At 33.5% G+C, this 15286-nt stretch overlaps 1 protein-coding gene across 1 annotated transcript; it reads left to right on the top strand.

Annotated features, from left to right (window-relative positions):
• The first annotated feature begins 275 nt into the window (after nt 1-275).
• On the top strand, nt 276-751 carry LOC112524705 (glycine-rich protein DOT1-like). The gene is made up of 3 exons (XM_025134695.1): nt 276-311; nt 410-542; nt 630-751. The coding sequence occupies exons 1-3, from the start codon at nt 276-278 to the stop codon at nt 749-751; spliced, it is 291 nt and encodes a 96-aa protein (XP_024990463.1).
• The last annotated feature ends 14535 nt before the right edge of the window (nt 752-15286 follow it).

Below are 15286 nucleotides of genomic sequence, written 5' to 3'. Positions count from 1 at the left end.
AAGACTAGATGAGACATGACTGTATAGAACAAGTGTATGTCTGATGTTTGGTAAGACTAGGACTGGACAAGACAAAACTAGACAAGTTGCCTCCCTAACACCCGATTCGTATTATTCAGTTTGGAATATCATTATTAATTGATGAAGGGAAGGTGAAGATTGTTGCAACAACAATGACTGTAGATCTAGAGGCATTGGTGATTGGTGATTTGGTGGATGATGGTGGTTGTGGAGGACGTGAAGATGGTGGATAGTGGTGGCGGCTGTGGTTTACAATGGTGAAGGAGGTAGTTGTGGCCAATATGGTGGAAGTAGTGATGGGTAGTGGTGGTGTAGCAGATGGTGGTGGTAGAGATGGATGGTCGTGATTAATGTCTAACAGTGGTTGTGGTGGACATAAATATGGTAGATAGTAGTAGTGGTGGCGGCCGACAATAGTCGTGGAGGTAGTGGTGGTGGTTATGGTGGAGGTGGAGGTGGAGGTGAAGGTGGTAATGGTGGTGCAGTTGGAGGTGGTGAAGGCGATTGTGGAGGATGTGAAGGTGGTGGATAGTGGTGGCGGTGGTAGTCGACAATGTTGAGAAGGTAATTGTGGCTGATGTACTTGAGGTAGTGATTGTGGTAGGCAGTGGTAGTGGTAGCCAATGGTGGAGGAGAGGCGGCCCATAGTGGTAGTGGTGGTGGAGATGAACGGTGGTGGTCGGTGGCTGATGGTGGTTACGGAGGTGGTGGAGGACGTTGTTATAGTTAGAGGAGAAAATGGAGCTAGTCAATGGTGGGTAGTGGTGGTTGGTGGTTGACCATGGTTATGGAGGGGTGGAGATGGCCGACAGTGGCTACTAGTGTTGGTGGCGGCAACGACTAGCTGTGACGACCATTAAAGCAAATACCATATTAAGGTTATACATCAAACAATGATTAATTGTAATATTTTAGTTTTTGTCTCATTTCTTGTTCCATCTTGTTCCACCTATTTGGGTGCGTTTGGTGTCCGGACATGATAAAACAGGACAAAACAAGACAAAATAATTGTTCAGGGTTTGATAAGACATAACTGGACAAAATAGAACAAGTAAAATGCTTGTTTATATATTTTGATTAATTTATGTAAGTTATTAAATTATAATATAATAATTAATTTTAATAACATAATATATCTCTAGAAAGTTTCAAAAACATAAAATACAATAAATAAAATTTAAATAATGAATAAAATATATAAAAAAGTAACCTATTTTATGGTTTAGGCAAGAATTAAGTTTTCCTTTGAAGTTATATTGATAAAATATAAGTTTGTTCCACCTTGTTTCATGGGGTAAGGGTGGAACAGGCTTGTTCCACTTTGTTCCGCTCTATTCAGGGTTGTTCCACATAAAAGCCCTCTCAAACATGAAACAGGGATCCTTGTTCTGTTTTGTCCTGTCCTCTCTAGTGTAGCAAACACACTTTTTGTCCCACACTTCCCTAACTTGTCTCTGTCCAATGTCGTACCAAACGTGGGACAGTGAATTCTTTTCATGTCCCATATCGCAACAAACATGGTACAATGAGTTTTTTCCCATCCTGTCACGTTCTGTCCCTATACCAAACCCCGCCTTAAGGTTTTCCTCTCTTTTTTAACCAGACCTACAACTCCCAATCCCCAAAACACTTGGTTATCTCTCCTTTCACTTTATATTATCTTCTTCACTTTCATGAAAAAATCCCCCTTATCTTGAAGGAAAAATAGTGCTCTTGTTACCGTGGTGTTAAGGATCTAAGGCGATAAAAGATGCAACAAGATCTATCATATGGCTAAAGAGATTCATACACAACTTCTTGTCTTGTAAGAATCCAAGGTTGAGTTATCCACAACAGGGTCGTCTCGGGGGAGGGCGGCACGGGCGTACACCCAGGGCCCAAAAATATTAGGGGCCCAAAATTTTCCTTTAAAATACGATAGTAGTCTAAAATAATTTAATAAATTAAAGATGTCCAAAAATTGTAACATATAATAAGAGGCAAAAAGAATTTAGTTGATAAAGAGGGCCCAAAAATATATCAACTAATTACATTGGAGAAGAAAATAAAACAATTAATTGGTCATTCATTATATGCTATTGCTTATTGCCTCTCTAATTTTTTTTTTCTCTCCAATAAGGTCTAATGATATTGGCTATTATTATCTCTATATGTTTGACTGTTTTCATGTTTCAACAATTCAATGTTAAGATCATGATGTTCCATAAACTTTTAACTTTAACATCTTATTTAGTTGAACAAAAAAAGAAGGAAAATATAATTTAAATATTTTCATCAATTGTTTGACTTATGTATCTTTCAACAATTCTCATTTATTTACTTGTCAAGAAAACCTTGATAATCTTCCTTATTATTGATCTCTCATTGACCCCCACGATTACTTCTTTCACACAAATTCTCTTTTTGTATCAAAATAATACATATTTCTTGTTATGAACTAAAAAATTCTTATTTTTTATAAGAAATTATCAACCATAGTTTCTATACTCTTGGTTTCAAATTACCTAATAAGAAGTATGTAAATTTAAGTACTCTCTTATATATCTATAATAAAAATAAATAAGATTTCTTTTCTTGGTAAATTATTAACATTTTTATACTCAATTTTATACTAATGAAAAACATTTATTCGTACTTTCCGAGGGTCAATACAAGAAAAGTGAACTTTGACAAGGCGCCTTTTAGCGATGACATGTTTCCACCACAAGTTATTGCAACGACATGTTGTTGTTATATATTCTTTCTAATGATAAATGGACTTTTAACGAGAACAAAAGTCATTGCTAAAAGCCTTGTTTCTTGCAGTGTGCCATGGGATCACTAGCCAAATTGTTTTTTGGAAACCAAGTTTTGTGAATGTGATTATACTATATGGGATCACTAGCCAAATTGTTTTCTTAATGCTTATATTTTATTTACTATTTGATATTTAATTCATTTTAATTGATTGTGCACTTGTTGGTAGTAGTTTTTTCTTCTTAGTATGAAATGCATATAGATTTGCTTCGATAATGAATTCTTGATGCTTATATTAGTTGATTATGAAATCATGTATTTTTGCAAATGTATTTTTGTAAGTAGTAGTAGTTTGATGTAAGTTATACTTTGCACACCGTATTTGTTAACATTTATATTGATTATTTAGTGAAAAGAACACTAAACAGCTCACAGAGGGTAAATTGGTCATTTTAACCAGTTCTGTCATGTTTTACCAAACGGTGAACAACTGTTCTATCTTATTCTATTCTGTCCTGTCCTGTCTGTATACCAAATGCACCTTAAATAAAATTAATTGTAGATGCACAAACAATGGAACGTTTAATGGGTTTGATTTAAAAAAGAGGGAAAAGCTAAATGGACAAAAATGCGCCTTCCTCTAACAGAACTCTATTTGATATTTAGAAAAAGTATCCTTAATAATAGCAAAATATAATGTTACATTATGTTCAGAGGATTCATTAACTATAAAATAAATAAATAAAGATAAAAGATAAAAGATAAAAGATAATTATTCATAATTATGAATTAAAAATTAGGTCACAAGCGTGTCACGTGAATGGCCCAACCCAACCCTCACATCTACAATAAAGACGAGTTATTAAACGTTTGCATTGACGTCATAACTTAATAATTTTGGTATTCGTTGAATCTCAGATCCACACCCATACCACATGTTTTCTTTTAGTCACTCAAAAATATGGTGAATTATGACACCCAATTTTTATTATGTAGCTTAAAACCTACGACCAGTCATTTACATCATAATGAAGGAGTATGGATAGAATTCATTACAAAAAGTATACAAGTCGTTCTTGGAAAGGTGGTCCAGGCACACTTCTGATGCCTACACAAGTCGTTTTCTCATAGATGGAAGGATCATGTTTTTTATGTGGGAGAGACAAGTTTGGAAAAAAAATTGGTTTTTCCTGTATAAAGCTCCCACTAGAAGCTAAGTGAATTTGTATATCATTAAACCACTACCAAACAGTCAGGTATAAATAGACGTATAAGTTTTGGGTCCCGTTAAGCTCATTAAACTGCAAACAAACAAACCCCAACTAAGATATAGTAGTGTGTTTACAATCATGTCGACATTTCGATGGTACTTTAAAACATGTGATTCAATATGAAATAAGAATATTTAGGGGTTGTTTACTTAAATGCTTACCCGGTAAGTGCTTACTGTTAGAAGCCAACACTATAATTTATTTTTTGGGCAAGATTGTAGTATATCAAAATGATATCGTATGGAACAATATATCTGGTAAACGCTTACCCAGGTAAAAGTCGTCAACCTCATTTACCGGGTAATACTCTCTATCCTTATCATTGCTCTTACCAGGTAAGATTCTTGGGTCTTCCCATGTTCGTCCGGTGAGGAAAATTGTCCGATAAACACCTACCGAGTAAGCGTTTAATAAACAACCCCTTAATGAGTTGTATATGTGAATTAGAAACGAACATCAAAACAATAAAGGTTAAGTTTAGATTAAGCGATCTCTTGAACATATCCTCACAATTGGACATACAAGCAAAACATGAGTACATGATAGAACTGATAGAAGCAATGTCTACGAGCCTAGCCCGCCCTTTAGACGCATGCTTGTGGCCCACAAGAAATGTGGGGCCCTACTTTTTAATATATGACAGTAGTTCATCAAAATTAGTAAATAAAAAAGACATAATTTTCTTAATATCTAGTAAGACCCCAAAAGAATATAGGGGCCGTTTATCAAACGCTTACCCGAGTAAGAGTAAGCGTTTACCAAATAACATTACCTAACCGGATTAATATAATAAGGACCATGAATCTTATCCGATAAGAACGAGACAAATATCAAGAGTCTTACCCGGTAAGTGAGGGCGGCGACTCTTAACATGGTAAGCGCTTACCGGGTAAATTAGTGTATACTATGTCGTTTTGGTGGACTAAAATCTTACCCGATGAGTACATAATAGTGTTAAATTTTACCTGTAAGCACTTAGCGGATAAGTGTTTGATAAACGACCCCTTAGTATTATATTACGAGCCCAAATATATTTTACTTAATTACACTAAAAATATATATATAAAGTTAATTGGTTATTCATTTCATGTGCTTAATGTTTTTTCTCTGAGTTTTTTATCTAGTACCTAAGTATAAAATTACTTGCCTAAAAAACTTTGATATATTCTCCATGATTCATCTCCTACCAACTCTTTTGATTCTATGCTCATGAATTATATGTATTAGAATATAATAGGTTTCTTGTTATTAGTTAAGAGAACTACATTTTGAAAAAAAATTATCAACCATATGAGACGGTCCAACTTTTATCTATATTTAGTATTCCTAAAGTACTGTTTTTTTTTCATACAATAATTTTTTTGAAAGACGTCGTAGTATTAAAAACACATACAATACAGAGCAGATACGGAAACACTAAAAAAACAACTGCGAGATGTAGCTGGGAAAAGGGGGCCAAAAAAATGCTAAAAGCAACAGTGAGCACCCAAAACACGACCAAACAACGTAAAACAAGGTAGAAAACCATGGAACTGCACAAAATTGAGTGTATGAAACTTAGTACTCTCCTATCTCTGAAACAAGAATAGGATCTCAACATGGGTTTTTGATTCTAATATTGATGGTTCTGAAAAAATTAGTTTTAACTCTAATGGTTTTGAAATGGTGATGACAAACATTAACATGAGATGAGATGAAAACCCAACTGAATTATATCGATTTACATAGTGTGTTACTCTGAATAGTCATCATAACCTCAAATGATGTCAATCTATATATTAAAGGTATATCATATGATGTTTTTGACGGAGGAACATATTGACGATGCTATATAAAATGATATGGTAGATAATATCAATTCATAAATAGTGATTTTGCATCTAGGAATACTAAAAAAATGGTTCTATATAAATTATTAGTATTTTTTTTTTAAATTCAATGTTATTTATGATGACAAAGATAATATATTGATAATGTTTTCGTATTTATTGAGGGTCCTATTTTAGAGACTATAAAATGTTAGGAACTGGCCTAACAAAATGACAGTTAATATCTTAAACATCAGTTACAAGATATGCGAATCATTCTTAAAACATCAATATAATAAACATCAAGTCTAGATTAAGCGATCTCTAGAACATATCCTCAAAAATTGGACATTTGCTCTTACTGTCCTCAATTTGTTTGATTTCGAGATACAAACTATTGGTCAATTTTATGCTTGATGAGTTCATGGTTTAGTCATAACAATAACTAACATATAGAAGTGTGTTTGTAATCATGCCGACATTTCGATGGTACTGATGTGTTTCGGTATAAAATAAGAATCTTTAGTGAATTGTCAACCATATCCTAACAAAACATGCATACATGCAAGCCACTTCTTAACATTGCATAACATTTGTGATCTCATACATTCACTTAACATGGATGGTACTTCATTGTTCCTGTCCATACCTAGTCAAACTCAGACGTCCCTTTGAGCACCTTTCACTAGTACACTGTTAAAGCTACCCCTTCTCATATATATACTTATTATCATACATATTTTGTAGCTTCCAGCCGTTAATTGCTGACATACTAGTATAAGCCCCATATATGTAGCCACAATCCTTCCAATACATACCATCTTCACATAAAACAACGTTATTTATGATTTTTTATGTTATGTTCAAACTCACTAGGCTTTTTGGTCTAACACTTGTTTCTTGTCAGCATGTATCCTTGGTTCTAGTGGCGGGGTTGATAGAGGGGTTTGACCGGCCGCTTAGAGAGCTTTTGGGGAACATTTTGATACGCCATGTATTGGATTCATATTTTGATGGTCTAGGTGATACCCAATTGTATTCTAGTTCTTTTGAGAATTAGATTAGGAGATTGTTAACCTCAAACCCATTTATTTACACATGTAATTAATTGGCATATTTTGTTTCCCTTTTTGGGCAAGGCTCGTATTTTGATCTTTAATACCAAATTTCTAGTTATTCTTCTGAATTTTTTTTGTCCAAGTCTTTTGGGTGCTACAAGTTGGTATCGAGTCAGGAACCGAATTGGTATGCCAGCGAAGACACTAAGATCTTAAGGGGGGTGGATTGTAAGATCCCACATTGGTTTGAGGTTTAGGGTTTAGGCACCTAGTTTTTGGTTGGGGAGGGGAATGGAAGTTGCCTTATAGGAACTAGGCACCTCCTCTGTCATACGTGTATCAAAAACCTGAATCTAAGTTTATGGACAAAATAGATAATATTTGGTATAATTAGTGGTAGTTGATTTTAGACACCCTTAGATTTATAAAAAGAACCACAAAGCAAGTATACAATATGGTCCAATATCGTCTTCCAAGTAAAAAAGCGGTAAAGTACCAGTTATCGTCCACGAAGATTGTAGTAAAAGTCTAATGAAAAAAAAATGACTTCAAATGATGAAATTGAAGACTTTGATTAGGTATGAGTTAACAACTTAAATAACAAAATATGTAAAGGTAGTATGGGTGTAAGACTTGTGGTGAGACAAACACAAATTCCAGCAGACAATGTTGTAGGGATGCTACAGCAAGCAGTCAACCATAACTAGTTCCACCATCTATTTTGAAGGTATTCCTCTCGAACTTCCACCATTGCACTATATTATAGCTTTCAAACCATATCCCTATATGGTATCAGTAACAGGGATAGTAACGAATGGTGTCCTCAAAATATATGGATAAACAAAGCTCTTTGTTAAAAATCACTCTTTCGAGCCGATTCCAATATCATTCAAATGTTGGCATGTGTTCTAAGTAGTTCATCTATGAATCTATCGCACTTTAACTCTTTAACAAGTGACCAACCTTTCGAGGATTAATTAGTTTGAAAAACATAGATGACAACTCTCCTTGTCGGCAACTTTCTTAAGTCTACCTGTCATATCATTCAAGTTGACGTGCATTCAATGACTTATATCTAAGACCATGACACTTTAAAACTTTCATAGTGATCAACTTGTCAAGAAGTGTCATTGGTTTTTATAAAACTAGAATGAAATAGTGGAACATTTCTATTACAAAACAATGTTCAATTTCCTTCGGTTTAAAATCTCACCCTTAGTCTCACACTTCTAGTAAATACAAGATGCAATGTTACAGCAAAATAACGTAAAGAACAAGATTTAAAGAAATTCAAGAGCTAAGTTGAATATTAAGAGCAAAGTCAAATGTGAATTTGATTAGGGATGTTCAAAATGAGTTCCAAAAAGGTTTGCATATGTACTAAAATAGGGGAAGAAAAGACAAAATCCTAGGAAAGATGAGGTTCCTACAAAAAAGACAAAAAGTACAAAAGTACAAAAAGGATAATCATAACAAGTACACTAAGTACTTTTCTCTAGAATCTTCTTGCAAGTAATAAGTCTTTGGCGATGAGTTATCCAAAAAAATTGTCCTTATCCACTTACAACTGCTGAATCTAAAAAGCTTGTCCAAAAAGCCGCACTACAAAGACCAACGCTTAAGGAAGGCTGCAACACATAACAGTAGGCACACATGCAAAGAATTAGTCATCTTAATAGTGTAAAGACAAGTAAATCACTTAATTTAGCTCCATGAATAAAAAATGGAAAATAATATAATAAAAAGGACTCAAAGTTGGGATAAAAGAAAATAAACTACTTAAGAGTAAAGAAATGGGTGTTTTATGTCTTGAATAATCGATGCATATCAGTTAGCCTGGGATGTTACAGATACAAGTCGAGACTGGTGGCTAAAGGCTTTACATAAACACATGACATAGATTACTCGACGACTTTTTCACCGGTAGCTAAGCTAAACACAGTTCGAGTTTTATTATCTGCTACAATAAATTTGGATTGGCCACTACACCAACTTGATGTGAATAATGCTTTTCTTCATGGAAACCTTGATGAGGAGGTTTACATGGATGTTATTCCTGGATATTACCACCTCAGATGGAAACAAAGTGGTTTGTAACATAGACATTTGGATTGGCCACTACACCAACAAAGTAGGATTGTTCTCTTATGTGAAAAACAACTGGGAAGTTATTCAAATGTGTAACATAGACATGGTACATTTTGTAAGTTTAAATTGTTTAATCAGTGTTGAATCTAAATGCATTATTATAAACTAAATGCGTTATTATAACATTCATTTTGAAGTGAATTTAAATACGTAGTTGAATATGTACTAAATCTGATTTCATTATATTAATCACTACATATATGGATTGAATCTGGTTTCATTGTATATAAAGATACATTGGACCAGTGTTCCTAGAAGTTGTCAAGTGAACTATACAGTTTCATGGGAAAGTTCAAGCAAAGTTGACCCTACGGTTTTAATTTATTGGATATTTGTTTAGCATTTAAAGTTTTGCAAGCCATTGAGGCCACCATAAATGAACAGTACAAGCTAGATGTAAACAACAGCAGTGGCAATAGTGTTGATTCTGTAAATAGAAGCAGAGTCACCATTAACACTCCATGTGAGGATTCAATAGATGAAGATGACTGGTCCAATGTACATTATTATACTAAATGGATTGAATCTGGTTTCATATAAATGCATTGTTATGATCTAAATGCATTATTATAAGATTCATTTTGTTGTCAATTAATTATGTTTAAATATGACTTTAATATCACTAGCCAAATTTGACATTGACAAAAATGAATAACAGGTATTCTTCTCGTTACATGATAAGGGACATTATTATCTAGTGGTGTTCAATCTGAAAAAGACATCGATTGTTGTCATAGACAACAGATATCGAGAGGTATCCGATGACGCCCACTTTGTACAAATGTATGACTTCATAACGGACAATCTAGTATGAATTAGTTACCAATGTATAACTTCATTCTTTAATAAAATTGAATATGGTGTGTTAACCATTTCATTATGTTTATTCAACAACGGTTGATGATTAGGCATTTGAATACGATAGGACATGCAGCGGGAACATAATTAGATGAAATAGGTCAAAAGAGATTGAGAATGGACTGGAAGACACAACACAACTTTGATGACTGTGGAGTGTTTGTAATGAGAAATATGGAGACATATATGGGAGATATGAGAACATGGAAGATTGAACTGGCACTAGAAGGTAAAACACAAGAGAATCAAATGGCAAACCTCAGGATGAAATACGTAGCAAAGTTATTGGTCAACAACTATAACAACAAGAAGGAGTACGTCATTAAGGAAGTTGAAAAGTTCCACTCAATTGATGAAGTAATCCGTGCAAAGATAAGGAAACATGCTCACGATACAAGGGTTGAGAGACTTCAAATCTGATTAATGGATGCTTTTTTTCATTTAGACGCATTTAAGTACTTACTTTCAGGATTAAATGTTCTAGTTTGTTTAAACATTGTGCTTTTGGCATTTCAACGTTATGGTATGCAGATGACATTTTGATGAAAATATTGTGTTTCATATCGTCGTAAGTTACATTCTCCTGTTCATATGATGTATTTGTCACTTGTATGATACAAATCATGGCGTGATATTTCAATGTTGCATCTATTTAACTTTTTGTTAGTCTCCGAAACAAATCAGTGAGTGATTGTTTGTTTGTTTGTCGGCAATGGCATAAAATGGCAGCAGGTATGACAATTGTGGTTCTGATGAGGATGATAAATATTCAATTTCATGGTTTTGCAACTTGTCAGACCATGATCACGTATCATCAAGGAAGGTTAAGTTTTTACTCTATTCTTATCATATTAATGAAACCATATTCAACTAAAAGGAGAAGTTTTTGCTTCACTAACATAATTAATGAACCCAGATTTACCAACACATTATAATCCAATGATTTGTCATATCAAATTGCAACTTACAAATGTCATTGTGACCAGTTTAAACACTATAATCCAGTGAACTAAAACCGAACCATATAATCCAGTAATATCTTAAAATGTAATGATAGGAAAAATTCAAAAAGATAAATTAAGTGGAATCACATTTCGGACAATTCCGTGAATCATGTGTAGCCATTTGATGACATAGCGACAATTTATCTTCTGCTTTTTGCCGTTTGAAATTGCTTTCTCCATAGCGCTAATAAGTCTCTTACCAATCCCACAACCTTTATTTCGTATATCGGTAGGAGCATATATATTGATGAACCCAGATTCACCAGAATCATGTGTAGCCATTTAGCTTTTTTAATCTATCGTTACCATTTTAATGAAACCAGATTCACTAGAATCATGTGTAGCCATTTAAGTTTTTACTCTATCATTAATATATTAATGAAATCATATTCAACTAAATCAAGAAGTTTTTTGCTTCACTAACATATTGATGAACCTAGTTTCACCAGGACACTATAAAAGTTTTTGCTTCACTAACACTAGTTGTGTACCCGTGCAATGCGGTGGGATGTAAAAGCTTCATTAAGATTTATCCAATTTCAAAATATCAAATTCTTTCAAGATGTCATAAAACATAGTACTTTTGTACCTATGTTATATTCAAATAACCATCAATCCAAAATCAAATTTTATTCAAAATGATTAAAAATTACAAAACTATACATGAACTAATTTTACAAAAAGAATGCATCTACTAAAAATATATTTTGAGTATTCTTTCAACTGAGACTTAGTAAACAACAATGATACAAACTCTCAAGGTAGTCTTCATTGCGAATTAGAGTAAACCTAGACACCAACCACGCATGAAAACAAAGCAATATAAACCTCAATCATCCATCTTGCTAATCTCATTCTAAAATGCATCATTCCCCCTGCACAACAATCAACACAAGAAAACATTCAAGGTAACATTGAAACAAAGTTTAGATTGCTAAACATTGCCAGGAGCCCATATTCCATATTAGGAGTGTTTAGATACACCATATAGAACCTTATCAGAAACCCCCATTTCACCTAGACTCAAACACTCATTGTATCGCTTTATGTGCTAATCCAATTCTAATTAGTGAATCATAATACAAGGTTGTCCATGCAAGCCAAGAATTAACCTTTATAGTGATAATCACCAAACAGTCCATTAAAGGCCCCACTTGCTTTATCAAAAAAGTTCTCATCCAAATTCAAAGACAGTGTAATCGAAGAGCTTAACTGTTTCCCAGTAGACCTTTTAATGACATCCCCAACAGAATCTCATGTAATTCAGCCACCTAGATTAAGGATTAAGATTCAATAAGGCTGTATCTTAGGACACACCTAACACAAGGTATTGAGATAAGAAACCTAAGTTATCACATTACCCTATTCCTTGAACCTGATATTTATGAAGTTTACAATACCTAGGCTAATAGGGTAAAAGCAAAAACATATCATAAAGTTTCAATAGATTTGGATTCAACATAAGCTTTAATGGTGAAAAGGGTATGCAGGAATTCAAAACATGATAAAGGATATGCAGAAATGTAAAATCATATTGGAAACGTGTAGAAATTCAAATTGAGGGACACTTATCAAACCACCTTCATATATGTGAGGGTAGTTTTGGTAGTTCAAACATCATCTCTATATAAAGGGGCATTTACTATATGCTTACCTGGTAAAATCAAAACATAATATTAACACTTATAAAAAAGAATGGAAATAACTAACATAGTATTACCTGCATATAAGGGACATTTACTATACGTTTACCTGGTAAGAGCAACAATGAAGATGAATAGTCTTACCCGATAAGTGACGGTGACAACTCTTACCCGGTAAGTGTTTACTAGATAAATTGTTGCATATGATAACGTTTTGATAGACTATAGTTTTCCTTTGAAAAAACTGCTACATTATCACGTAGGTTGTTTTGCTTGCTGTTTCTTATGATGCAATGCAAAGAAAAAGAAAGACCGTAGGAACTCCTATGTTGGTCTTTGATAAACATAAAAATTGTACCTATTACTTTTGGCAAATATAAGTACACTTCATTGGTTTAGCTTACACTTAAATTAGTCAAGCATCTTGGGCTACATGAGACATAACTTGGTAATTAAATCACAATATCAAGAGGGGAATGGACATAACTTGACTGTCGATTCACATGTGTATATGGTTCAAATGAAGAGGTGAATGGGTTCAAATGAGGTGAAATTTGTTAAATAAATCACACTATCAAGAGAATGTACAAGAATGGAAGCAAAACCTTAAATATATAACACTATCAAATTAGGTCAAATGGAAGCAAAACCTTCCCAACACCAAATGCATGATTTGCACAGAATGTACAAGAACAATTATTAACAGAAAGAACAATTAATTACCTTGAATCGAGTGTGGAACAATCGTATGAATCGCGTGAAGAATTAATTTAGTCCTGTAGATTGATCTGACTCAGTCCTGTAGAGCCATCCACCCTAAAAAAACCAATTTGATATGAAGATTCAAAACCAAATTCAAACGAAAGTAAATACAATCTTACCTGGAGATGAAATGTTACTTCTTCATATTGATATGGCTCAATCCTATAGATCATTCACAACAAAAAGTAATTACCTCGATTACAATAGATTGACCAATTTCAATAGAGGAGCGATGCAAACCGTATGAAAAACTAATTACCCCTAAATAAGAATAAACTTCTTACTATTTAAATGAATAAGACTTTACTTGAGAATGTTTTCTTGATGATTAGGAATGCTTCCAACTAATATTACCTGCAACGAAAGAGATTGCTCTTTACTGAAGTCCCAAATCCACTCACCAAGTCAGACTTGACAAAAAATATTTGACAAGATTTATTAAAAGCTCTAATCTCATTTCTCTAAACAACTGACATATTTAAAATATGCAAAACATAGTAACGCATAATGGCTGGCAGGATATATAAGAATTACATCCAGAAGTAGAAAAGAACTACATTATGAATATATTCATAGGGTGATGCATTGGAAAGTTAATAGCAACAAGAGAAAAGGCAAACAACAAAGTAGAAAGTAGACTGATGAATGCATAAGTTTAATACTCTGATTTGATCAAACCAATTGTATGGCACTGGCAGAAGGAGTAGAAGATCAATATCTTATACATATGGGAACAATTATAACTACTGGTATGATATATATTATCTTCAAGTTTCTCAATATTGAGACAGGCTTATGTGTTGCATAACATTTAGAAACATAGAAAAACCATCGTTCGTAAAAATTACATTAGTCACTGACCAGTCATCTGTAAAATTCACAAAAGGTAGGAAAAAAATGACATTACCATTTGGCTAGTCCTTACAACCAATGAAATTGAAAGTAGGATTTAAATCAAAATATTTTGTCATGAAAGCTCATATATATCAAACGACTATTTTCAAATATGGTATTCTAGTAATTTTACCTAATAATCGATAACTCTTAAAAATTAGAAGATCATGTTGAACAATATTTAAATTTTGTATTGCTATATGTGTCTTACCTTTTGGAGTAATGAAAAAAAAATGATGGAACCTAGACTGTTGCTATATGTGTCTTACCTTCTATAGTCCGAAGTACAATTTGTTTGGTCATCAAGGCTTGAGGGTGCTAGTACTATATGATCGTGCATCCTTTTTGCTGCCCCTGCTAAAAGTTTCATTGGCAACATTTTTATCTTGATACTTGGGCTTGTGATATTACATGATGGAAGATCTTAACATATGTTCCTATGTTAGAAGTGGATATTATCTCTTTTAGTTTTTCAATGCAGTTATGGAAATGTAATGTGAAGTGGACTGAATTGAAACTGTTTTTGGGATTCCCCTCTCAAACTATCAGCTTTCTAGTTGTTGGTCCCATAAGGGTCTACAAGATAAGTAAAACAGTTTGTAGAGGGGGGGATGAATACAAACACAATATTTTTCTAATTTAAAATGTATATTGATAAAGAAGATCAATACAAATTTTACAAGACTGTTTGCGGAAAGATAAGGTAAGAAAACCTATCTAAACAATCTTTGGTTACACACGAATTCTTAGCAAATGAGAAAAGAAATGCTGTAAAGAAAAATTCTTTTACTTAAGCTCGAAAATGCTTAAAGTAAGAATTAGGTTTAGAGAGTGAGTTGCGCACTCTGCATAGAGAAGAAACACTTCTATTTATACCCAATGCGTTAAATGTTCATTTAATGCAATATGGTAGGGTTAGAGTGCGTGTCAAGCCTTAAGAGAAAGGCTTGTCCTTTGCTATAGTGAATAGTACAAAAAGCACTATTCATACTATTCACGAGCAGACATCCTTACCTAAAGTTAGTAGGCAATAAAGTCGACTAGTCGGCTCTGTACCATACTAACTATTAGAGAGGGTATGGT

This window comes from Cynara cardunculus (genome assembly GCF_001531365.2).
Source record: "Cynara cardunculus var. scolymus isolate 2C chromosome LG 1, CcrdV1, whole genome shotgun sequence".
Classification (NCBI taxonomy): Eukaryota; Viridiplantae; Streptophyta; class Magnoliopsida; order Asterales; family Asteraceae; genus Cynara; species Cynara cardunculus.
The sequence above is the reverse complement of the archived record's forward strand: the minus strand, read 5'-3'. Positions and strand labels throughout refer to the sequence as shown.